This window comes from Plectropomus leopardus, chromosome 7 (genome assembly GCF_026936395.1).
Source record: "Plectropomus leopardus strain MGB_pleo_1.0 chromosome 7, ASM2693639v1, whole genome shotgun sequence".
NCBI classification, from domain to species: Eukaryota; Metazoa; Chordata; class Actinopteri; order Perciformes; family Serranidae; genus Plectropomus; species Plectropomus leopardus.
Genome location: NC_142182.1, coordinates 336,482 through 355,000, shown reverse-complemented (window position 1 = coordinate 355,000; position 18,519 = coordinate 336,482). Strand labels below are relative to the sequence as shown.

The 18,519-nt window shown below is 43.3% G+C and overlaps 2 protein-coding genes across 3 annotated transcripts in view; both read right to left on the bottom strand.

The window, feature by feature from the left end:
* Nucleotides 1–15,545, bottom strand: part of LOC121939796 (carbohydrate sulfotransferase 8) — a 15,581-nt gene extending 36 nt beyond the window's left edge. Inside the window, exons 1-4 of one of the 2 annotated variants that reach the window (XM_088079485.1) lie at nt 15,288–15,545; nt 4,373–4,569; nt 1,553–1,686; nt 1–1,249 (exon numbers count right to left, since the gene is read on the bottom strand). The exon at nt 1–1,249 is cut by the window's left edge and continues 36 nt beyond it. In XM_088079485.1, coding sequence (XP_087935611.1) covers nt 275–1,249; nt 1,553–1,686; nt 4,373–4,505 — 1,242 coding nt within the window. In that variant the 5' untranslated portion in view covers nt 4,506–4,569; nt 15,288–15,545 and the 3' untranslated portion in view covers nt 1–274. The remainder of the gene's footprint in view (nt 1,250–1,552; nt 1,687–4,372; nt 4,570–15,287) is intronic. The other variant, XM_088079486.1, reaches the window with a different exon arrangement.
* Nucleotides 15,546–16,467: 922 nt separating this feature from the next.
* Nucleotides 16,468–18,197, bottom strand: LOC121964245 (uncharacterized). Its single transcript, XM_042514460.2, has one exon. The coding sequence runs from the start codon at nt 18,195–18,197 to the stop codon at nt 17,205–17,207; it is 993 nt and encodes a 330-aa protein (XP_042370394.2). The 3' UTR covers nt 16,468–17,204.
* Between the last annotated feature and the right edge of the window lie 322 nt (nt 18,198–18,519).

The following is an 18,519-nucleotide window of genomic DNA, read 5'->3' as shown; positions in this document are numbered from 1 at the left end:
CAGAAATAAAAATCACAAAAATATTTTCTTTAAAATATATATGAAAGAAAATTTTTGTGTGCCAAAAATAAGATTTTCATTTTTTTAATTTGCCAAAAAAATTTCAAGGAAACAAAAATCACCAACCCACCCAGTGCAGGTTTGGCGCAGTCAGTGCAGGTCCTTGAAGGGTTTGGAGCGGTCAGTGCAGGTCCTTGAAGGGTTTTGAGCAGTCAGTGCAGGTCCTTGAAAGGTTTGGAGCAGTCAGTGCAGATCCTTGAAGGGTTTGGAGTGGTCAGTGCAGGTCCTTGAAAGGTTTGGGGTAGCCGAACATCAGGTAGTCCATGTAGTAGAAGTCGAAGGCCTTCTGGCGCTCGCTGGCGTTGAGCTGAGAGAAGTAGCTCTGAGTGATCCTGGAGGACGTCCTCTCGGCTCGGGGGTTGCGGTCCTTGAAGTCAGGGAAGGTGAGGTTGGCGGGCGCCGCGACGCTCCGCAGCAGAAAGTTGGCGTCCTCCTCCAGGCTCTCGAAGTTGCCGATGAAGTCGTAGTGCAGCAGGCAGGGGCTGCACAGCTGGCTGACAGGCTCCCAGTGGATGTCCATCCCGACGGGCCGCCGCACGTCCAGCAGGTACTGCACAAATTCCCTGAAGGTGACGCCGGCGCCGGAGCGCAGGTCGGCACGCGTGGCGTTGGGGCGGTACCTGGAAATGATGGGGCGTCCGAACACGGGATGGTAGTACGAGTTGGGGCTCTCGAACTTGTCCCTGAAAGCGGACACCAGGCGCTCGAAGGGCTCCCGCACGAACAGCACCTTGGTGTAGGAACGGAGTCTCTCGGCCACGCCGGTGCCATCGTAGCTCTCCAGCCGCCGCAGGTGGTTGGCGTAATGTGCTGCGTCGTGAGGGATGTCCCACGTGGAGGTGGCGGCACCACCCAGCACCATCAGCACCCGCTTCCAGTTGGAGCAGCCTGCTTTGGGCACCTCGCAGTACAGCAGGCGGGACCGGTCCTCCACGTAGACCCGGGACACCTGCCGCCGTGACACTGGCCGCCCCGCCGCACCCGGCTGGTACCGCGAACAGACGTCGGCCAGCAGGCGCTGCCGGGACGCCTGCGTCTCCGCCAGCCGCTGCAGGTGCGGCTCCTCGTGTCCTCCTGCGGGGGCGGCGGAGGAGTTTGGGGTCTTGAGGAGCAACTTCCTGTGGCGTTTAGTGACAGGCAGTGTGGAGCCGAGCGAGTCCTCCGACAGAGAGCGCACCGTCACCGCCACCTGCAACACACACACACACACACACACACACACACACACACACACACACACACACACACTCTTTAAAAAGTGATGAATTCAGGGCTGAATACTGAAACATAACTCAGGGACGGTTTGTTATTTATGAGGGGAGGGGCCAATAAACTGTCAGGAGTTACATTTCTTTAACGACAGATTTTAGAGAAAAATGTCGGCACGTTTTCTTTAAAATGTTGCCGATTTAAAAAGAAATTGTTCTTTTCTTTAAAAATTTTAAGGTTTTTTAAGAATTTTAAATTTTGGAATTTTTGTCCCCCAGCCTGCCTGTCCTCTGCCCTGTGTCCTCGGTGTGTCTGTCCTGTGTGTCCTCAGTGTGTTCTCAGTGTGTCCTCGGTGTCCTGGATGCAGCTGTCTCACCTTGTCCACAGGCCAGCTGGGTTGGGACAGCACGTTGACGCCTGCAGAGACACAGAGACAGACTTTAAAATTTTTGGGTGGATTTTAAAGAAGACGTGCCTTCCTTTTGTAAAAATAAATAAATAAATAAATAAATACATTTTAAAAAGAAATATGTTTGAAGTATGAAAACGTGCTTCCAAAACAAACCACACACAAACATCCAAAGCTGCAGGCTGAAGTTGTTTTGGGTTGTTGAGCGTGTTTTCGAAAACTGCCAAAAGTTACACAATTTATCCTTACAATTATAATCATCACTATTATTTTGAAAGGATCCTCCTTCCTGTGATGTGTGTGTGAGCTTCTCTGAACACATGAACACACACTCTGTTGACAACACTCAACAGGAGGCCAACGATGCTCGAAATAAATCTGGCACGCACGCACACACACACGCACACACACACACACACACACGCACACGCACACGCACACGCACACGCACACACACACACACACACACAGCTCCAGATGGCCTCTCTGCAGCTTCCTGACTCTGAAGGTTGGCGGCAGCGTCCTGCTCCTCCTGCTTATTTATTACCCAGACTGCATCTCACCATGAGCTCAAACACATCCAGACTTCCACTGACGGTTACGTCACGTGACGTCACGTGACACACGGCTCCTCACCTCACAGCCTGCAGTGTGACGAAGAGCTAAAAACGAACATGCCAGTCATCTGCTGTATGTTTCTGTTGACATGTGACTCCTGCAGGTGACAACAAAACTTCTGCACACATTTATTTTTCACAGTGTGTGTGTGTGTGTGTGTGTGTGTGTGTGTGGTAATAAATCTTCCTCTCGGGGTTGTTATGAGAAGGTGTGTGTCACGTGAAGTAGCAGATAATTCAAGACAGACTCTGGGCACTGACAGAGCAAAGCTGGAGCAGCAGAACATACTCTGGGCACAGATAGAGCAGCAGGATGGACTCTGGGCACAGATAGAGCAGCAGGATGGACTCTGGGCACAGACAGAGCAGCAGGATGGCTACAGTCCTCTTCTATTTTCATTTCATTCATGTAGTTGAGTACTTTCACTTAAAGATGAAACAGCTGTCATTTGTATGCGATTTTTATTTTTTTTATAACTCATATGTCGTGAGGACCCCAGGTGTTCTCACATCATCTAATGCGGCCCCCCTTTTAAAAAAGTTTGGCCACCGACATCTGATCTGAAATCAGCTTTGTTACAAACGACTCAGCGTGTGAAAAAACACATCATCCAGAGAGCCCCGAGAGACGGGCTGCAGCCACGGTGGCGCTGAGCTCAGCCTCTAAAAATACACCTGCATCTATCACCTGGCTCCCATGAGGTTTTGCAAACATGAGGTCATGCTCGCAGATATGTGCGGCAACGCACGCACCCACACACACGCACACCTCCTCATCACCTCATATATCAGAAATACAACACCTCACATAAAACACGGTTTAATGACCGCCCTGCAAGAAAAACGCCATGAAGCAGACGGCCAGATTCCTGCAGCAACTTCCCCTTAAATACCTCTTAAATAATCTCTTAAATTTCTGCTCAGAGAAAACATGAGAGGAGTCGACTCCAGAGATGAATCCCACTGACCACCAGTCACCTGTCAGCACAGGTAACGCCCCCTAAACACCAAATAAGGACAGCTTTAGTGCTGTGTGCAAAGACGCCAAAAAGATGTGATTTCAGGGAAAATGTTTTCATGTATCAAAGTAAAAGTGCTCATGCAAAAAGGTTAAAGGAAATCTAATAAATCCAAATTATTTCAATAATTAAAAGCAGCGAGACCTCATAAGACAGTTTATATGAGACACTGGACATTAATGGTTAATAATTATTCATTTCACTACTTTGCCATGAGACTTTTTAATGAACAAAATAAACGTGTTTTTGTGTTGTTTTTTGTCATGACTGTGTGTAGTTAGCTGTGAATCAACCGCCGCGACAAATGCAATCTTCTGTGAAGGGTTAATAAAGAATCTGTCCATACATCCGTCTATCTGTCTGTCTGTAGCTCGTCTCACACTGAGGACAGTAGAGTCATCATGTTGTGTGTAAAATGTCAGAGACTGAGACAGAGGACACACTGAGACAGAGGACACACTGAGACTGAGGACACACTGAGACAGAGGACACACCCCCAGCAGAGAGTGGGCAGTGACAAAAGAAGAAGTGAAATGGCATCTCAATGTTCCCTCTGTCTGTGTCTGTGTGTGTGTCTGTGTGTGTGTCTGTGTCTGTGTGTGTGTCTGTCTGTATGTGTGTGTGTGTGTGTCTGTCTGTATGTGTGTGTGTGTGTGTCTGTGTGTGTGTGTGTGTGTGTGTGTGTGAGAAAACATTAATTAAAGGCGAGGCCGAGGCGTGTTTCTGCTGCTCATCACACATGTTGTCACACTCCTGCACACACACTATGAAACTACATTAAACTCTCCAGGGAGGGAACTGAATCTGCAGCACACACACTCACACACACCAACACACACCAACACACACAAACACTCACACACACACACACACACACACACACACACACACACACACCAACACACACCAACACACACAAACACTCACACACACACACACACACACACACACACACACACACACACACACACAAAAAAACATATGTGAGCAAAACAACAAGCATCAATGTAACCAGCATCACTAGCAGGAGGAGGATGAGGAGGAGGTCCTGCACTGACCTGGGGTCTGCAGGCGGAGCACCTCGGTGAGGTCCTGCAGGTCGACGAGGAGCAGCAGAGACCCGCCTCCCAGCAGCAGGAGGAACCACAGGGAGGAGTGCAGGGAGCAGGGAGAGGAGCAGGGTGGCTTCATGACCTCAGACTGACTCTGTCCTGCAGCCTTCAGTCCTCCACACCGACCCAGGAGCAGGCAACTCCTAAAACACACAGCAGGAGGAGACGTATGAGAGACTGAACTCCTACCACACATCTGAGAGGAGGAGAAGGAGAGATGAGGAGGAGGAAGAGGAGGAGAAGAGATGAGGAGGAGAAAGAGGAGAAGAAGGAGGAAAAGAGGATGCAGGTGGAGAAGGAGGAGCAGGTGGAGGTGAGTAGGAGCAGGAGGAGCAGGAGGAGAAATGAGGAGCAGGAGTAGGGCTCAGCGATAAACGATAACAATATCAATTGCGATATAACTTTTCTTCGACTGAAATATGAGACGTAGTCGATAGAATGTCGATAGAACTCATCACAGCCGTGTTTTGACAGACAACACGAACAGCCAATGATAATAAGAATAGAGACGCGGAGAACCAAATACAGTGAAGGACTTTGACTGTCGAACAGCTGAGTGTTTGACAGCCACAGCATTTCATCATGGCGGATCAAACAGCCGATGGTCCGACAGCAGCGCAGTGAGACAGACAAACAGAGCGCAGCTTCTCCTCACAGCACCAAAGTGTCTGAAACAGACACATCTGCAGAGGTGAAAGTGACTTCTTTAGACTCTACAGACGACTTTGTGTTAGTTTCAGCTTTAATCAGACTTTGGATGAATTATTTAGAAACAGCGGGACGCATCGCTCCGTGTCTCATCCGGCCGCTCGCGCTGAGCTCTCATTATTATTACCAGGGGCAGATGTAATGTTTTGGGGGCCCGGGGCCACAAGCACATGAGCTTATTTTCAGCCTTTCTCTAACTGTGAATGTCGGCAGGCTGTTGGCAGCTATAGGAGAAGTAGGCCGACTCTAAAGTTTTTAATTCCTGAGTAAAATGATTAACAGCACAGAAGTTTGACAGAAGCTGAAGTCTGAGTCCTGCAGTCAGGAGAGGTTGGCCTATTATCAGCACAATATCCTACAGACGTCCAAAGTCGGCGATGTCCCTGCAAACATCCCGACGGAGCTTCGTAAGCCAGCTAAGGGTTTTCGGAAACAGGGAAGAAGAGGTAGGATTCGCCGAAGACTTAAGAATCTCCAGCTTGACAACTGCTGTAAGCTGCCACCTCTTCCCACTGTCCTGCTGTCAAATGTGCAGTCTATTCGGCGCAAAATAGATTAACTGGAGGCGAACGCCAAGTTTCAACGGGAAATAAAAATTTGTCTCCTTGCGTTTATGGAAACATGGCTAAGCGAATCAGCCCCGCACCCAGACCTGGAGCCAAGTGGGTTTGGAAGCCCTATTCACCTGAACCGGTCTCCGGAGACTACCAGGAAGAGTTGAGGAGGAGGTGTGTTTCTACATAAACCAAAAGTGCTGTAAAACCGTTGTGGTCAGGGAGAGGATATGTAGGGCTGAGGTGGAGCTACTGTATCTCTCTCCCCCCCTTCTACCTGCCTCGCCATTTCCAACAACTGTTTAACACTTTAGCATACATTCATCCGTGAGCCAGTGCATCAGCTGCTGCCCAGCTGATCGCTGACGTCACGCATAATCTGGGCTCGATATGTCCAGATGCACCTAAATTTATCCTTGGGGATTTTAATCATTGTAAACTTTGTAAAACTCAGAACTTATGAGCAACACGTCACCTGTGCAACAACACGGAAGAACTCTACACCGGATCTGTGTTATGGTTCAGTCAGTGGAGCTTACACGTCCTTGCCTAGGCCTTCTTTTGGTGTTTTTCTTGTTTTCTTGTCATGTTGACATGCAGACTGTCCTCCACATGCAGACTGTCCTCCACATGCAGACTGTCCTCCACAGAGCAGAGGACATGCAGACTGTCCTCCATGGAGCAGAGAACATGCAGACTGTCCTCCATGAAGCAGAGGACATGCAGACTGTCCTCCACAGAGCAGAGGACATGCAGACTGTCCTCCATGGAGCAGAGGACATGCAGACTGTCCTCCACATGTAGACTGTCCTCCACATGCAAACTGTCCTCGATGGATCAGAGGACATGCACACTGTCCTCCACACGTAGACTGTCCTCCATGGAGCAGAGGACATGCAGACTGTCCTCTGACCAGCAGGGGGCGTCGTCACAGTGATGTAAACCGACGCAGTTTTACTGAAACAGCTGATTCTGCAGTTTTTTTTGGAGGACAGACTCTAAATACACCTGAACACTGACTGTGTGTGTGTGTGTGTATGTGTGTGTGTGTGTGTGTGTGTGTGTGTGTGTGTGTGTGTGTGTGTGAGTGTGTGTTTTCTGCAGGAGAATCTGCTGAGTGAACACTTCCTGTTCCCATGAGGCCGTGCAGGAACATCTGTCTCTGTGGAGTGAACTCAAACAGGCTCGCTCTGCAGGTGTTGCTCTACGGTCGCCAAGGAGATAACCTGCACAGGTATACACACACACACACACTGTTCACAGTGCAGACTGTAATTAATTAGTGAAACAGCAGCTCAGAGGATGAACCTCCTGCTCTCACAGAGCGAGTCGTAGAGGGGGCGGCGGCTCACAGAGCGACCACGATGGGAACAAACATCGTCATCTGAACTCAGTGTGAGCTGTATTATCATTATTGATATTTAAAAATCTTCAGGCCTCATTTTGTTCCTACTTTTCTAAAGATTGTCAACATCACAGAGTCTCCACACACTCATTTGTAGCGACTCACAGCATCTGATCATCTCATGAAGCGAAGCCCGCTGACTACGACACAAAGTGTAAGTGACCCTCTTCAGTTGGCTGATCAGCAGCAGAAGGGACGTTGCCATTGCAACGCTGCTCCGTCTGGTTGTTGGACACCTTGAGGGAGTGAGGAGCCATGCTCGCTTACGTTTCATCGATTTCTCGTCAGCTTTTAACCGTACGCAGCCGCACAGTCCAGCCAGCAGGCTTTGGAGAATGCCTGGCTTTGATTTTGGCGCTACATGTTGGTTGGTTGACTTCCGGTCTATGAGGTCGCAGACAACGCGTGTCAAAGACACTCGGTCTGGGGCTCTGACATGCTCTACAGGGCCACCCCAAGGGCGTGTCCCGTCCCCTTTATTATTTGTGCCGGACAATAACGACTGTCAGAGTACGGTTGAGTCGAGTTTCATCGTTAGCAGATGATTTGTTGGTCGTCAGCCTCCTGTAAGACCACGAGCTGGAGCACGGTCCAGTTTCGGACAATCATTCAATGGTGCAACAACTCGTGCTTGCAGCTTCATGTCTACTTTCATAAATGGCACAGCTGTGGAGACAGTGAGCCAATAGAAGTTTTTGGCACCATCTTGGATGACAAACTGACTTTTGAGGCCAACACTGACTACATCTGCAGAAAGGCCAATCAGAGACGGCTCTTTCTGAGGAAATTACGGGATTTTATTGTTGACAGTTTGCTTTTAAGAATGTTTTATTCATCATTTATTGAGTCAGTTTTATCTTTTGCAGTGACTTGTTGGTTTCGGCAACCTCAGCATGGTCTATAAAATGAGGCTTGGACGCATTGTTAAACTGCCAGAAAATCAATGGCACTAACTTGCCACTAACTTCAAAGTCAGAGCCACGAAGAGGGCAAAGGTCATGTTAGCTGACCCACATCACCCTCTCCATGCAGAGTTTCGGCTTCTGCCATCAGGGAGGAGATATACTTTCTCTGAGAGGGCAAAATCGAATAGATATCTTACATCTTTTGTGTGCTCGGCGATTGTGTTTTTAAACAGGTTTTAGGCCCTGATGACCTTGTGCTGTACAATTACTGATGAACCTTCAACGTTTTATACTCATTACAACCAACTTTGATGTCATCTACTGTATGTTATTATATGTATTTATGGTCTTAGTGGTATTTAGTTATGGTGCCAACTGGTTGGGTTGACTGCTGTTGCAGACCATATTGCCCCACAGGGACAATAAAGACTTCTTCTTCTTCTTCTTCTTCTTCTTCTTCTTCTTCTTCTTCTTCTTCTTCTTCTGCTTCTGCTTCTGCTTCTTCTTCTGCTTCTGCTTCTGCTTCTGCTTCTTCTTCTGCTTCTCACCACAATCAAAACATCTGCTGCCACATATTAAGCAGCAGAATGCACTCTGAGTACAGACAGAGCAGCAGAACATATTCTGGGTACTAAGGTAGCAGCAGAGAGTACTCTGGGCACAGACGGAGCAGAACATCAGGTGCATTGAAAGTAAAACTGAATGGTTCATTCCGCAGCAGCAGCTCCTCTCATCCATCTGTCTGATCTGATCTGATCAGCTCTGATTCAGAAACATTCAGATGTTCTTGAGACATCACGTTCGCAGAATGAGACGGACGAACTCCAAACACAACATCACGGAGACATGAAAACTTGGAGCTCAAGTTGCAGCTCCCAGCTGACTCTCATGTCCTTTGGTCCACAGAGAGTCTCTGCGGACCATCTCAGAGTGTGATTTTAGACAGCATACCGGCATCACAGAAACTGAAGAGGCTGAAGTCGAGTCAGTTTTATTTATAAAGCCCATTATATGTTTAACACAATGGCGTGGGCCTTTGGCAGTATTTTTTTTCCTTCAAAACTTTGCTGCAATTTTTAAAGACAATATTTTGGCTTTTATTTTCTTCCAAAATGTTGGCGTTTTTAATTCTTCAAAAAATGTTGCCATTTCTTTTTCATTTAAAATTCTGGGGTGTTTATCTTTTTTAAAGATATGAAAAATTATTTTTTAAGAAGAACAAAACTAAAATAATTTCTGTTTTTAATGTTTCTTGTTGTGATAAATTGTGACATTTTTGGCTATTTTGAAAGAAAACATGCCTTTCAGGTTCGAGGATATCCTGCAAAGACAGAGCTCATACTTCCTGTTTACATCCTCCAAATGAAGGGAAGTGTAGTCCTAAATCTTGACCAGGACCGTTCAACAGTAAGAAACTCAGACAATAAGAGTGTGTGTGTGTGTGTGTGTGTGTGTGTGTGTGTGTGTGTGTGTGTGTGTAATTGAACACTAAAAGATGCATGTTAGTCCCGGGAGTCATGTTTCAGTGGAAACAGGAAGGAGGAGGAGGAGCAGGGTGGTGTGTTTGTGGTCAGTGGGTGGAGGACAGAGGACGGAGGACAGAGGGCAGAGGGCAGAGGACGGAGGACGGAGGATGGCGTCTCCTCTCATGTTGACATTAAAGCTGCTGCTGGAAACTGAATCCTGACGGTGACTCAGCGGCTCCTGCAGACGCTCCGTTAAACTCCGCCTCACGTTCACGCCTCACAGAAAACAACACGCGTGTTCACCGCCTCTCAGCCAATTACAGCAAACTACACACACATTAAGCATAAACAGAGAAATGTGTGTTGACGGCCTCTCGACCAATCACAGTAAGACAACATCCTGAACGTCTGCGGGAGGAGAAAGCATTTCGGAGACTTTTATTGTTGTTACAAATTTTAGGTGATTTTTAAAGAAAACATTTTGGCAATTTTTCCTTCCTTAAAGATTCCTGATGATTTTTAAAGAAAACTTTCCAGGATTTTTCTTTGAAAAAAAAGAGATGATTTTTAGATAAAGAAAACATTTTGACATTTTTTTTCATGTAATAATTTTTCCCTTTAAAAAAAAAAAAAAAAAAACATTTTTTCTGCTTAAAGATTTCACTGAGCTGCAGGAACCAGGAGGGGTCACCTGCTGGTCACATGACACCTACACCTGTCACACCTGTCAGAGTCCAGCTAACAGCTGTTTTAATGTAAACATTTTGGAGATCTTTTTTCCTTAAAACATTTTTTGGTGATCCTTGGCTTAATTGTTTTGGAGATTTTTAAAGAAAAATATTTGCCCTTTTCTTTGGAAATGGATTTTTTTTTTTATTGATTTTTAAAGCGAACGTGTTGGTGTTTTTTTTTCCTTTAGAAATGTTTTGTGATTTTAAAAGATCAAATTAAAGATGATTAAAACACGCCAAAACATGTTTTATTTTTTAAAAATGTGGCCATTTTGCTTCCTTTAAATAAATTTGGTGATTTTTAAAGAAAAATAAATTGCAATAAATTGCATCCAAATGATCTCATTCATCAGCCAGAAACTGTAAAAACTGAAATCATTTTTGGATTTTCAAATTTCTGACGATCCTTTGACAATTATTGTACATGTTTAGGAAACAAAATTCCACGATTTTTCCAAAAACTTTCAGGGTATATATCAGGTCACAGGGGGGATTTAAAGACTGAAGGTCTGAATCAGGTCACTGCGGGTCCTCACAAGTACACAAATACAGTCTGTGTGTGTGTGTGTGTGTGTGTCTGTGTGTGTGTGTGTCTCTGTGTGTGTGTGTGTATGTGTGTGTGTGTGTATGTGTGTGTCTCTGTGTGTGTGTATGTGTATGTGTGTGTATGTGTGTATGTGTGTGTTGCGAGATGTTCAGGACAGTCGGTTATTTTTAGCAGCAAAGAGAGAAATTATTCAGTACGATCACAGAGCAGCTTGTTCTCCTCCTCCCAGACAGAGGAGACCAACCAGCTGATGGATCCTCCTCCTCCTCCTCCTGTTCCTGCTCCTGCTCCTCCCCCTGTTCCTGCTCCTCCTCCTCCTGCTCCTCCCCCTGCTCCTCCTGCTCCTCCCCCTGCTCCTGCTCCTCCTGCTCCTCATGCTGCCTGTTGTCTGTAACTAAATTAACTCTTTAAACGCCGTCCCCAGCAAGCCATGCTTGGTTCTAAAAAAGTTTTCTTTATGTTTCCAAAACGTAAAAAAATCAACATTCACGTTAAAACTTCTTTGAACTTTAGATCATCAATGTTTCCTTTAAAACATTATTGTAACTTGTAGGGAACGTTGGCCAGTGTTGAGGGAACGTTCCCTGCTGGCTGGGTCTCTGTCACAGAGGCTACAGCGGGCTGATGGTCCGACCTTGACAGGACGAACACGCCACATACGTATGACGATAGTTAAAATGAGCACGAAACATCTACAAACATCTACAAACACCTACAAACATCTACAAATAAACATCTACAAACACCTGCAAACACCTGCAAACATCTACAAATAAACATCTACAAACACCTACAAACATCTACAAACACCTACAAACATCTACAAATAAACATCTACAAACACCTGCAAACACCTACAAACATCTGCAAACACCTACAAACAAACATCTACAAACACCTACAAACATCTACAAATAAACACCTACAAACACCTGCAAACACCTACAAACATCTACAAACAAACATCTACAAACACCTACAGACACCTACAGACACCTACAAACATCTACAAACATCTACAAACACCTACAAACATCTACAAACACCTACAAACATCTACAAACAAACATCTACAAACACCTACAAACATCTACAAACACCTACAAACATCTACAAACAAACATCTACAAACACCTACAAACAAACATCTACAAACACCTACAAACATCTACAAACACCTACAAACAAACATCTACAAACACCTACAAACATCTACAAACACCTACAGACATCTACAAACATCTACAAACACCTACAAACATCTACAAACATCTACAAACACCTACAAACACCTACAAACATCTACAAACAAACATCTACAAACAAACATCTACAAACACCTACAAACACCTACAAACATCTACAAACAAACATCTACAAACACCTACAAACGTCTACAAACACCTACAAACATCTACAAACAAACATCTACAAACACCTACAAACGTCTACAAACACCTACAGACACCTACAAATATCTACAAACACCTACAGACATCTACAAACACCTACAAACAAACATCTACAGACACCTACAAATATCTACAAACATCTACGAACACCTACAAACAAACACCTACAAACATCTACAAACACCTACAGACACCTACAAACACCTACAAACATCTACAAACACCTACAGACACCTACAAATATCTACAAACACCTACAGACATCTACAAACACCTACAAACAAACATCTACAGACACCTACAAATATCTACAAACATCTACAAACACCTACAAACCTCTACAAACAAACATCTACAAACACCTACAAACATCTACAAACAAACATCTACAAACACCTACAAACATCTACAAACACCTAAAAACATCTACAGACACCTACAAACATCTACAAACAAACATCTACAAACACCTACAAACACCTACAAACAAACATCTACAAACAAACATCTACAAACATCTACAAACAAACATCTACAAACACCTACAAACATCTACAAACATCTACAGACACCTACAAACACCTACAAACAAACATCTACAAACAAACATCTACAAACATCTACAAACATATACAAATGCCTACAAACATATACAAACATCTACAGACAAACATCTACAAACATCTACAAACATCTACAAACACCTACAAACAAACATCTACAAACATCTACAAACATCTACAAACACCTACAGACATCTACAAACAAACATCTACAAACAAACATCTACAAACACCTACAGACATCTACAAACAAACATCTACAAACAAACATCTACAAACACCTACAAACATCTACAAACAAACATCTACAAACATCTACAAACATCTACAAACACCTACAAATATCTACAAACAAACATCTACAAACACCTACAAACAAACATCTACAAACATCTACAAACGTCTACAAACACCTACAAACATCTACAAACACCTCCAAACAAACATCTACAAACACCTACAAACATCTACAAACACCTCCAAACATCTACAAACGCCTCCAAACAAACATCTACAAACAAACACCTCCAAACACCTACAAACATCTACAAACAAACATCTACAAACACCTACAAACATCTACAAACACCTCCAAACATCTACAAACGCCTCCAAACAAACATCTACAAACAAACACCTCCAAACATCTACAAACACCTCCAAACAAACATCTACAAACACCTACAAACATCTACAAACACCTCCAAACATCTACAAACGCCTCCAAACAAACATCTACAAACAAACATCTACAAACATCTACAAACACCTACAAACATCTACAAACAAACACCTACAAACATCTACAAACATCTACAAACAAACATCTACAAACACCTACAAACATCTACAAACATCTACAAACAAACATCTACAAACAAACATCTACAAACACCTACAAACATCTACAAACAAACATCTACAAACACCTACAAACATCTACAAACAAACATCTACAAACATCTACAAACACCTACAAACAAACATCTACAAACACCTACAAACATCTACAAACAAACATCTACAAACAAACATCTACAAACACCTACAAACAAACATCTACAAACACCTACAAACAAACATCGACAAACATCGACAAACACCTACAGCAGGAAAATGACGCAGGCTGTTAGTTATTTATGGGCGTGGGCATGTTTAATATTTTTTTAGCCCTGGGGAGGGACTGATACTTTTATTTTGGCTTTGACTGGTGCTTTTATTTTGGCTTTGACTGGTGCTTTTATTTTGGTTTTGACTGGTGCTTTTATTTTGGCTTTGACTGATACTTTTATTTTGGCTTTGACTGGTGCTTTTATTTTGGCTTTGACTGGTGCTTTTATTTTGGTTTTGACTGGTGCTTTTATTTTGGCTTTGACTGGTGCTTTTATTTTGGTTTTGACTGGTGCTTTTATTTTGGTTTTGGCTGGTGCTTTTATTTTGGTCTTAGGGGAGCAGCAGACAACTTTAAAAAGTTGGACTTTGTCTCAATTTTACTGCCAATTTTTAAAGAAAACAAAAAAAAAAAAAAGGAAATTAGCAATGTTTTTACATTAAATGTTTTGGAGATTTATGATGAAAACATTTTGGAAATTATTTTTTTGTGAAAGATTTTTGTGGTTTTTTTTCTTTCTAAAATTTTGGTGATCTTCAATGAAAACAGTTACCAATCGAAATGTTTTAATTAAAAATCACTATTTTATTTTAATTTATTTAGTTTGGTTTAGTTTTGTTTTCCTTATAAAAAAATTGAATTGTTATGGAAAACATTTTGGGGATATTTTTGTTGTTGTGATTGTTGTTAAAAATTGTTGATGATTTTTAAAAAAAACAAACTTTTCTCATAAAAAAAAGGATTTGCAAGTTTTAAGCACACATTGTGCTTATTATCCCTTCATAAAAGTTTTTAACGATTTAAGAAATATTTCTGTGATTTTTAAAGGAAACATTTGGGGAAATTAAGAAATATACTGTATATGAAGGAAATATAGATAAATATAAACATAGACAAGGGAAATAAAAACAAGAAGTGAAGAAGTAAAGAAATATACAGAGAAGTTCAAAGAAAAATAAATGAATAAATAAAGATAAATATAAAGAAAAGGAAGAGAAATTTAAGCAAATAAAAAATAGAGAAAGGAATGAAGAAACATCTATATATATTTAAATATAAGCAAAGAGAAAAAAGAAATGTCTTTTAAAAAATAAACACTAAGAAATATAAACCAAAAGAAATAAAGAAATATACAGAGAAATATAAACACGTAGAAGAGAAATATAAACATGACAAATATAAACACGTAGAAGAGAAATATAAACACGTAGAAGAGAAATATAAACATGTAGAAGAGAAATATAAACATGACAAATATAAACACGTAGAAGAGAAATATAAACATGTAGAAGAGAAATATAAACACGTAGAAGAGAAATATAAACATGTAGAAGAGAAATATAAACATGACAAATATAAACACGTAGAAGATAAATATAAACAGCCGGCAGAGACTCGTTAGAAACAAAAAAAAAACAGAAAAACTCTCCTCCCGGTAAACCGGATCGGTCGCACTCACCTGAGCAGGGACGAGCATGGACGCTGTCGGCGGGAGTTTCCCGGTGCGTCGGAAAGTCTTCGGTTCTGTTTTTTTCTCCGAGATGAAGAAGCAAAGAAAAGCGTCGACAAACCGGCCGCTAGTCCGCCGTTAACCCGGTGAGATATCCGGTGGGAGAGCGGGAAGCGGCGGAGCACCGGGAGGGAACACGCCCGAAGTTCCGGCGGACAGAGACAAGTGTTCCTGGTGGACGGGCGAGGCGAGCGGGAGAGGGAGCATCAAGTTACCGGGAGATACTGGGAGGAAGTTACCGGAGGTTCACCTGCTGGACCTTCACAATAAACGTCCCGAACTGCAACTACATGTTTATTATCAGAGCAGAAATATATTACACAGTTTAACATCACACAGCTCCAAATTATCATATAGAACATGTAATAAAATACTAATAAAATATTTTATTATCAGAGCAGAAATGTATTACACAGTTTAACATCACACAGCTCCAAATTATCATATAGAACATGTAATAAAATACTAATAAAATATTTTATTATCAGAGCAGAAATGTATTACACAGTTTATCATCACACAGCTCCAAATTATTAAATAACATATGTAATAAAATATCAATAAAAATGTTCTCATCACACAACTTCAAATTATTAAATATAACATTAAAAATATCAATAAATAACTTATTATCTGAGAAAAAAAAAAAGAAAATTCTTTATTATCACGCAAATTACTAAGAAGAAAATCCAACCTATTATAATATTAATAAAATGTTTTTACTTTGAGTTTAGTATTTTAACAATCAAATGTGACATTTGATTCATCCGTAAAAAGTTTTAGACAGTTTTTTTTATCGGATGTATTTCCTTTTAATCATTTACTGATAATAATGAAATAACAATAATAATAATAATAGTAATAAATTACTCTGTAAAATCCAGCAGTGCAGTAATATAGCCCAGGTTTATTATATGTTAGAAATGTTACTGCTGTTAATCCAAATCTAACTCTTATAGAGGGTTTATATCAGAGGAAGACTTTTATTTCCACCGGAAACAGTGCTTTTATTTTAGTGACTTGACGTTGTGTGTGTTACGTGTGTTATGTGCGCGCGCACGTGTGTTTGTGTGTGTGTGTGTGTGTGTGTGTGTGTGTGTGTGTGTGTGTGTGTGTGTGTGTGTGTGGGTGTGTGTGTGGTTGTGTGTTTGTGTGTGTGTGTGTGTGTGTGCGTGTGTGTGTGTGTGTGTGTGTGTGTGTGTGTGTGTGTTCTCGTCCGCCATCACAGGAACATATTTCACTGTAAAAAAACTGCTCTGAAGTTAGGGACTGTTCATTATTTATTCACGGATATTAACCGGCTGTGTTTGGGATTTATTTTCAGTTTTGAAGAAAACATGCCTGATTTCTTTCGTAAAAAAAAAAAAAGATTCTCACTTTTTGTGTCCTTTTCTTTAAAAACTGTTGGTACTTTTTTTCTTAAAATTAAAAACTTTTAAAAGAATTTGGCCGTTTTGTTTTCTTTTAAAAATATCTGTCATAATGTCTTTTTAAAAATATTTTCTAATTTATTTTTAAATGCAATGGTGATTGTTTTTTCTTTGAACGTTTCTGGCAATTTTTTAAATGTCAGCAATTTTTTTTTTTCCTTTTAAAATGTTGGGGATTTTTTTTCTTAAAAGACGGGTCGGAGTTCACTTCCTCTAAAGTTTTTAGTGATTTTCTTAAAAATGTGACAATTTTGGGGGGACTTTTTGTCTTGAGTAATTTTAAACTAATAACTTTTTTCTCTGCCTTTTTCCTTTGAAAATGATCGTTGTTTGTTTCCACGTTTCCTCTCAGGTTTGCTAAACTCAGTCAGACTTTCTGATCGATCTGATGAATCTGTGATCATCTGCAGCTGCGACACGTCGCGTCCGAGAGGATCTACTCGGCCTGTGTTTTGAGGCTCAGCTGCTCTCGGCCGCAGCAGATCACCTGTCTGAAGCGGGACAGGTAGAAGGCGGGGCCGATGAACAGGCCGAAGTTCGGGAAGAGCAGCAGCACCTGCAGGACGCGGCACTGAGCGGCGCTGACGCCATCCGACGGCTGCGAGACGATCACGGACACGTACGGGACCAGAGCCACCAGAGGAGAGTACGCCACCACCGACGGCACCATCACTGCCACAATGTTCTTCAGAGCGCGTCTCTTCAGCGGCGCGCTGGACGCCGAAGCTTCGCCCGGGCCGCTCTGACGCAACACGGCGGCGATGGCGAGCAGACTCATCAGCATGAGCAGGAAGAGCAGCGAGATGGTGACGGACAGCGCCAGAGCCAGGACGAACATCCGCACATAGAACCCCAGCAGCACCACGGTCAGCGTGAGCAGCCAGGCGGCGGCGCACAGCACCGCCCGGTACTCCCACCGGTCCAGCCTGATGAAGGTGACGGGCCGCGCCGCCGCCACGTAGCGCTCCAGACACATGAAGGTCAGCAGCAGCGGGCAGCCGAACAAGCTGAGAGCGAAGAGCGCCTCTCTGACGGAGCGGGTCACCTGACACGTCTCCCGGAGGGTGGAGTAAATGTCCAGAGGCAGGCAGAGACAGTACAGGACGTCCATGAGGGACACGTTGAGTCCCAGCACCTCAGACGCCGTCATGGCTCTCCGCCTCCTCAGCAGCAGCCACATCAGAGCGGCATTTGCCAGGAACGCCGTCACCAGAACAAAGATCTTCACCCCCAACCAGCCCAGTTTACCCGTCTCCACCTGACACTGGGACACCATCTGAGAGTAATTGTCCCCCGAGGACAAGAGCAGGGACCACAGGAAGCCAAAGGAGTGCACGCTGCCAAAGGAGTGACCGCCACCGCTAATGTTGGTGCTGATGTTGGCGGTGCTGACAGACGGAGGAGGCGAAGTTGTGCTGCTGTTTCCCATCACGACCAGCCTGAGGACAGAAGACAAGTTAGGACATCATCATCATCAGCTGAATGTGAAAGAGACAAGAGGCAGAATTTGGCGTGTTTCAATAGTCTGTCGGCTGATACTCTGCCGACGTTACTGAGACTCTGAGCTTCAGTCAGCGTCAGAACTGAACACAGACAACAAATCAAGATCTGAAGGGACCAGAGAGCAGAGTTACTGCAGTGTTCTGCTGTGAAAACACGCTTCACTCATTTACCGACGTCTCTCTAATCCGCTGTGAGTCAAAGAGGGAAAGGCCCCTCAGCCGGCCGCCGGCTGGCCTCCTGAACCGCCG

Bases quoted from the DNA above. Each gene is read 5' to 3' on its own strand.
- LOC121964245 (XM_042514460.2), bottom strand. From the start codon at position 18,197: ATGGGAAACAGCAGCACAACTTCGCCTCCTCCGTCTGTCAGCACCGCC.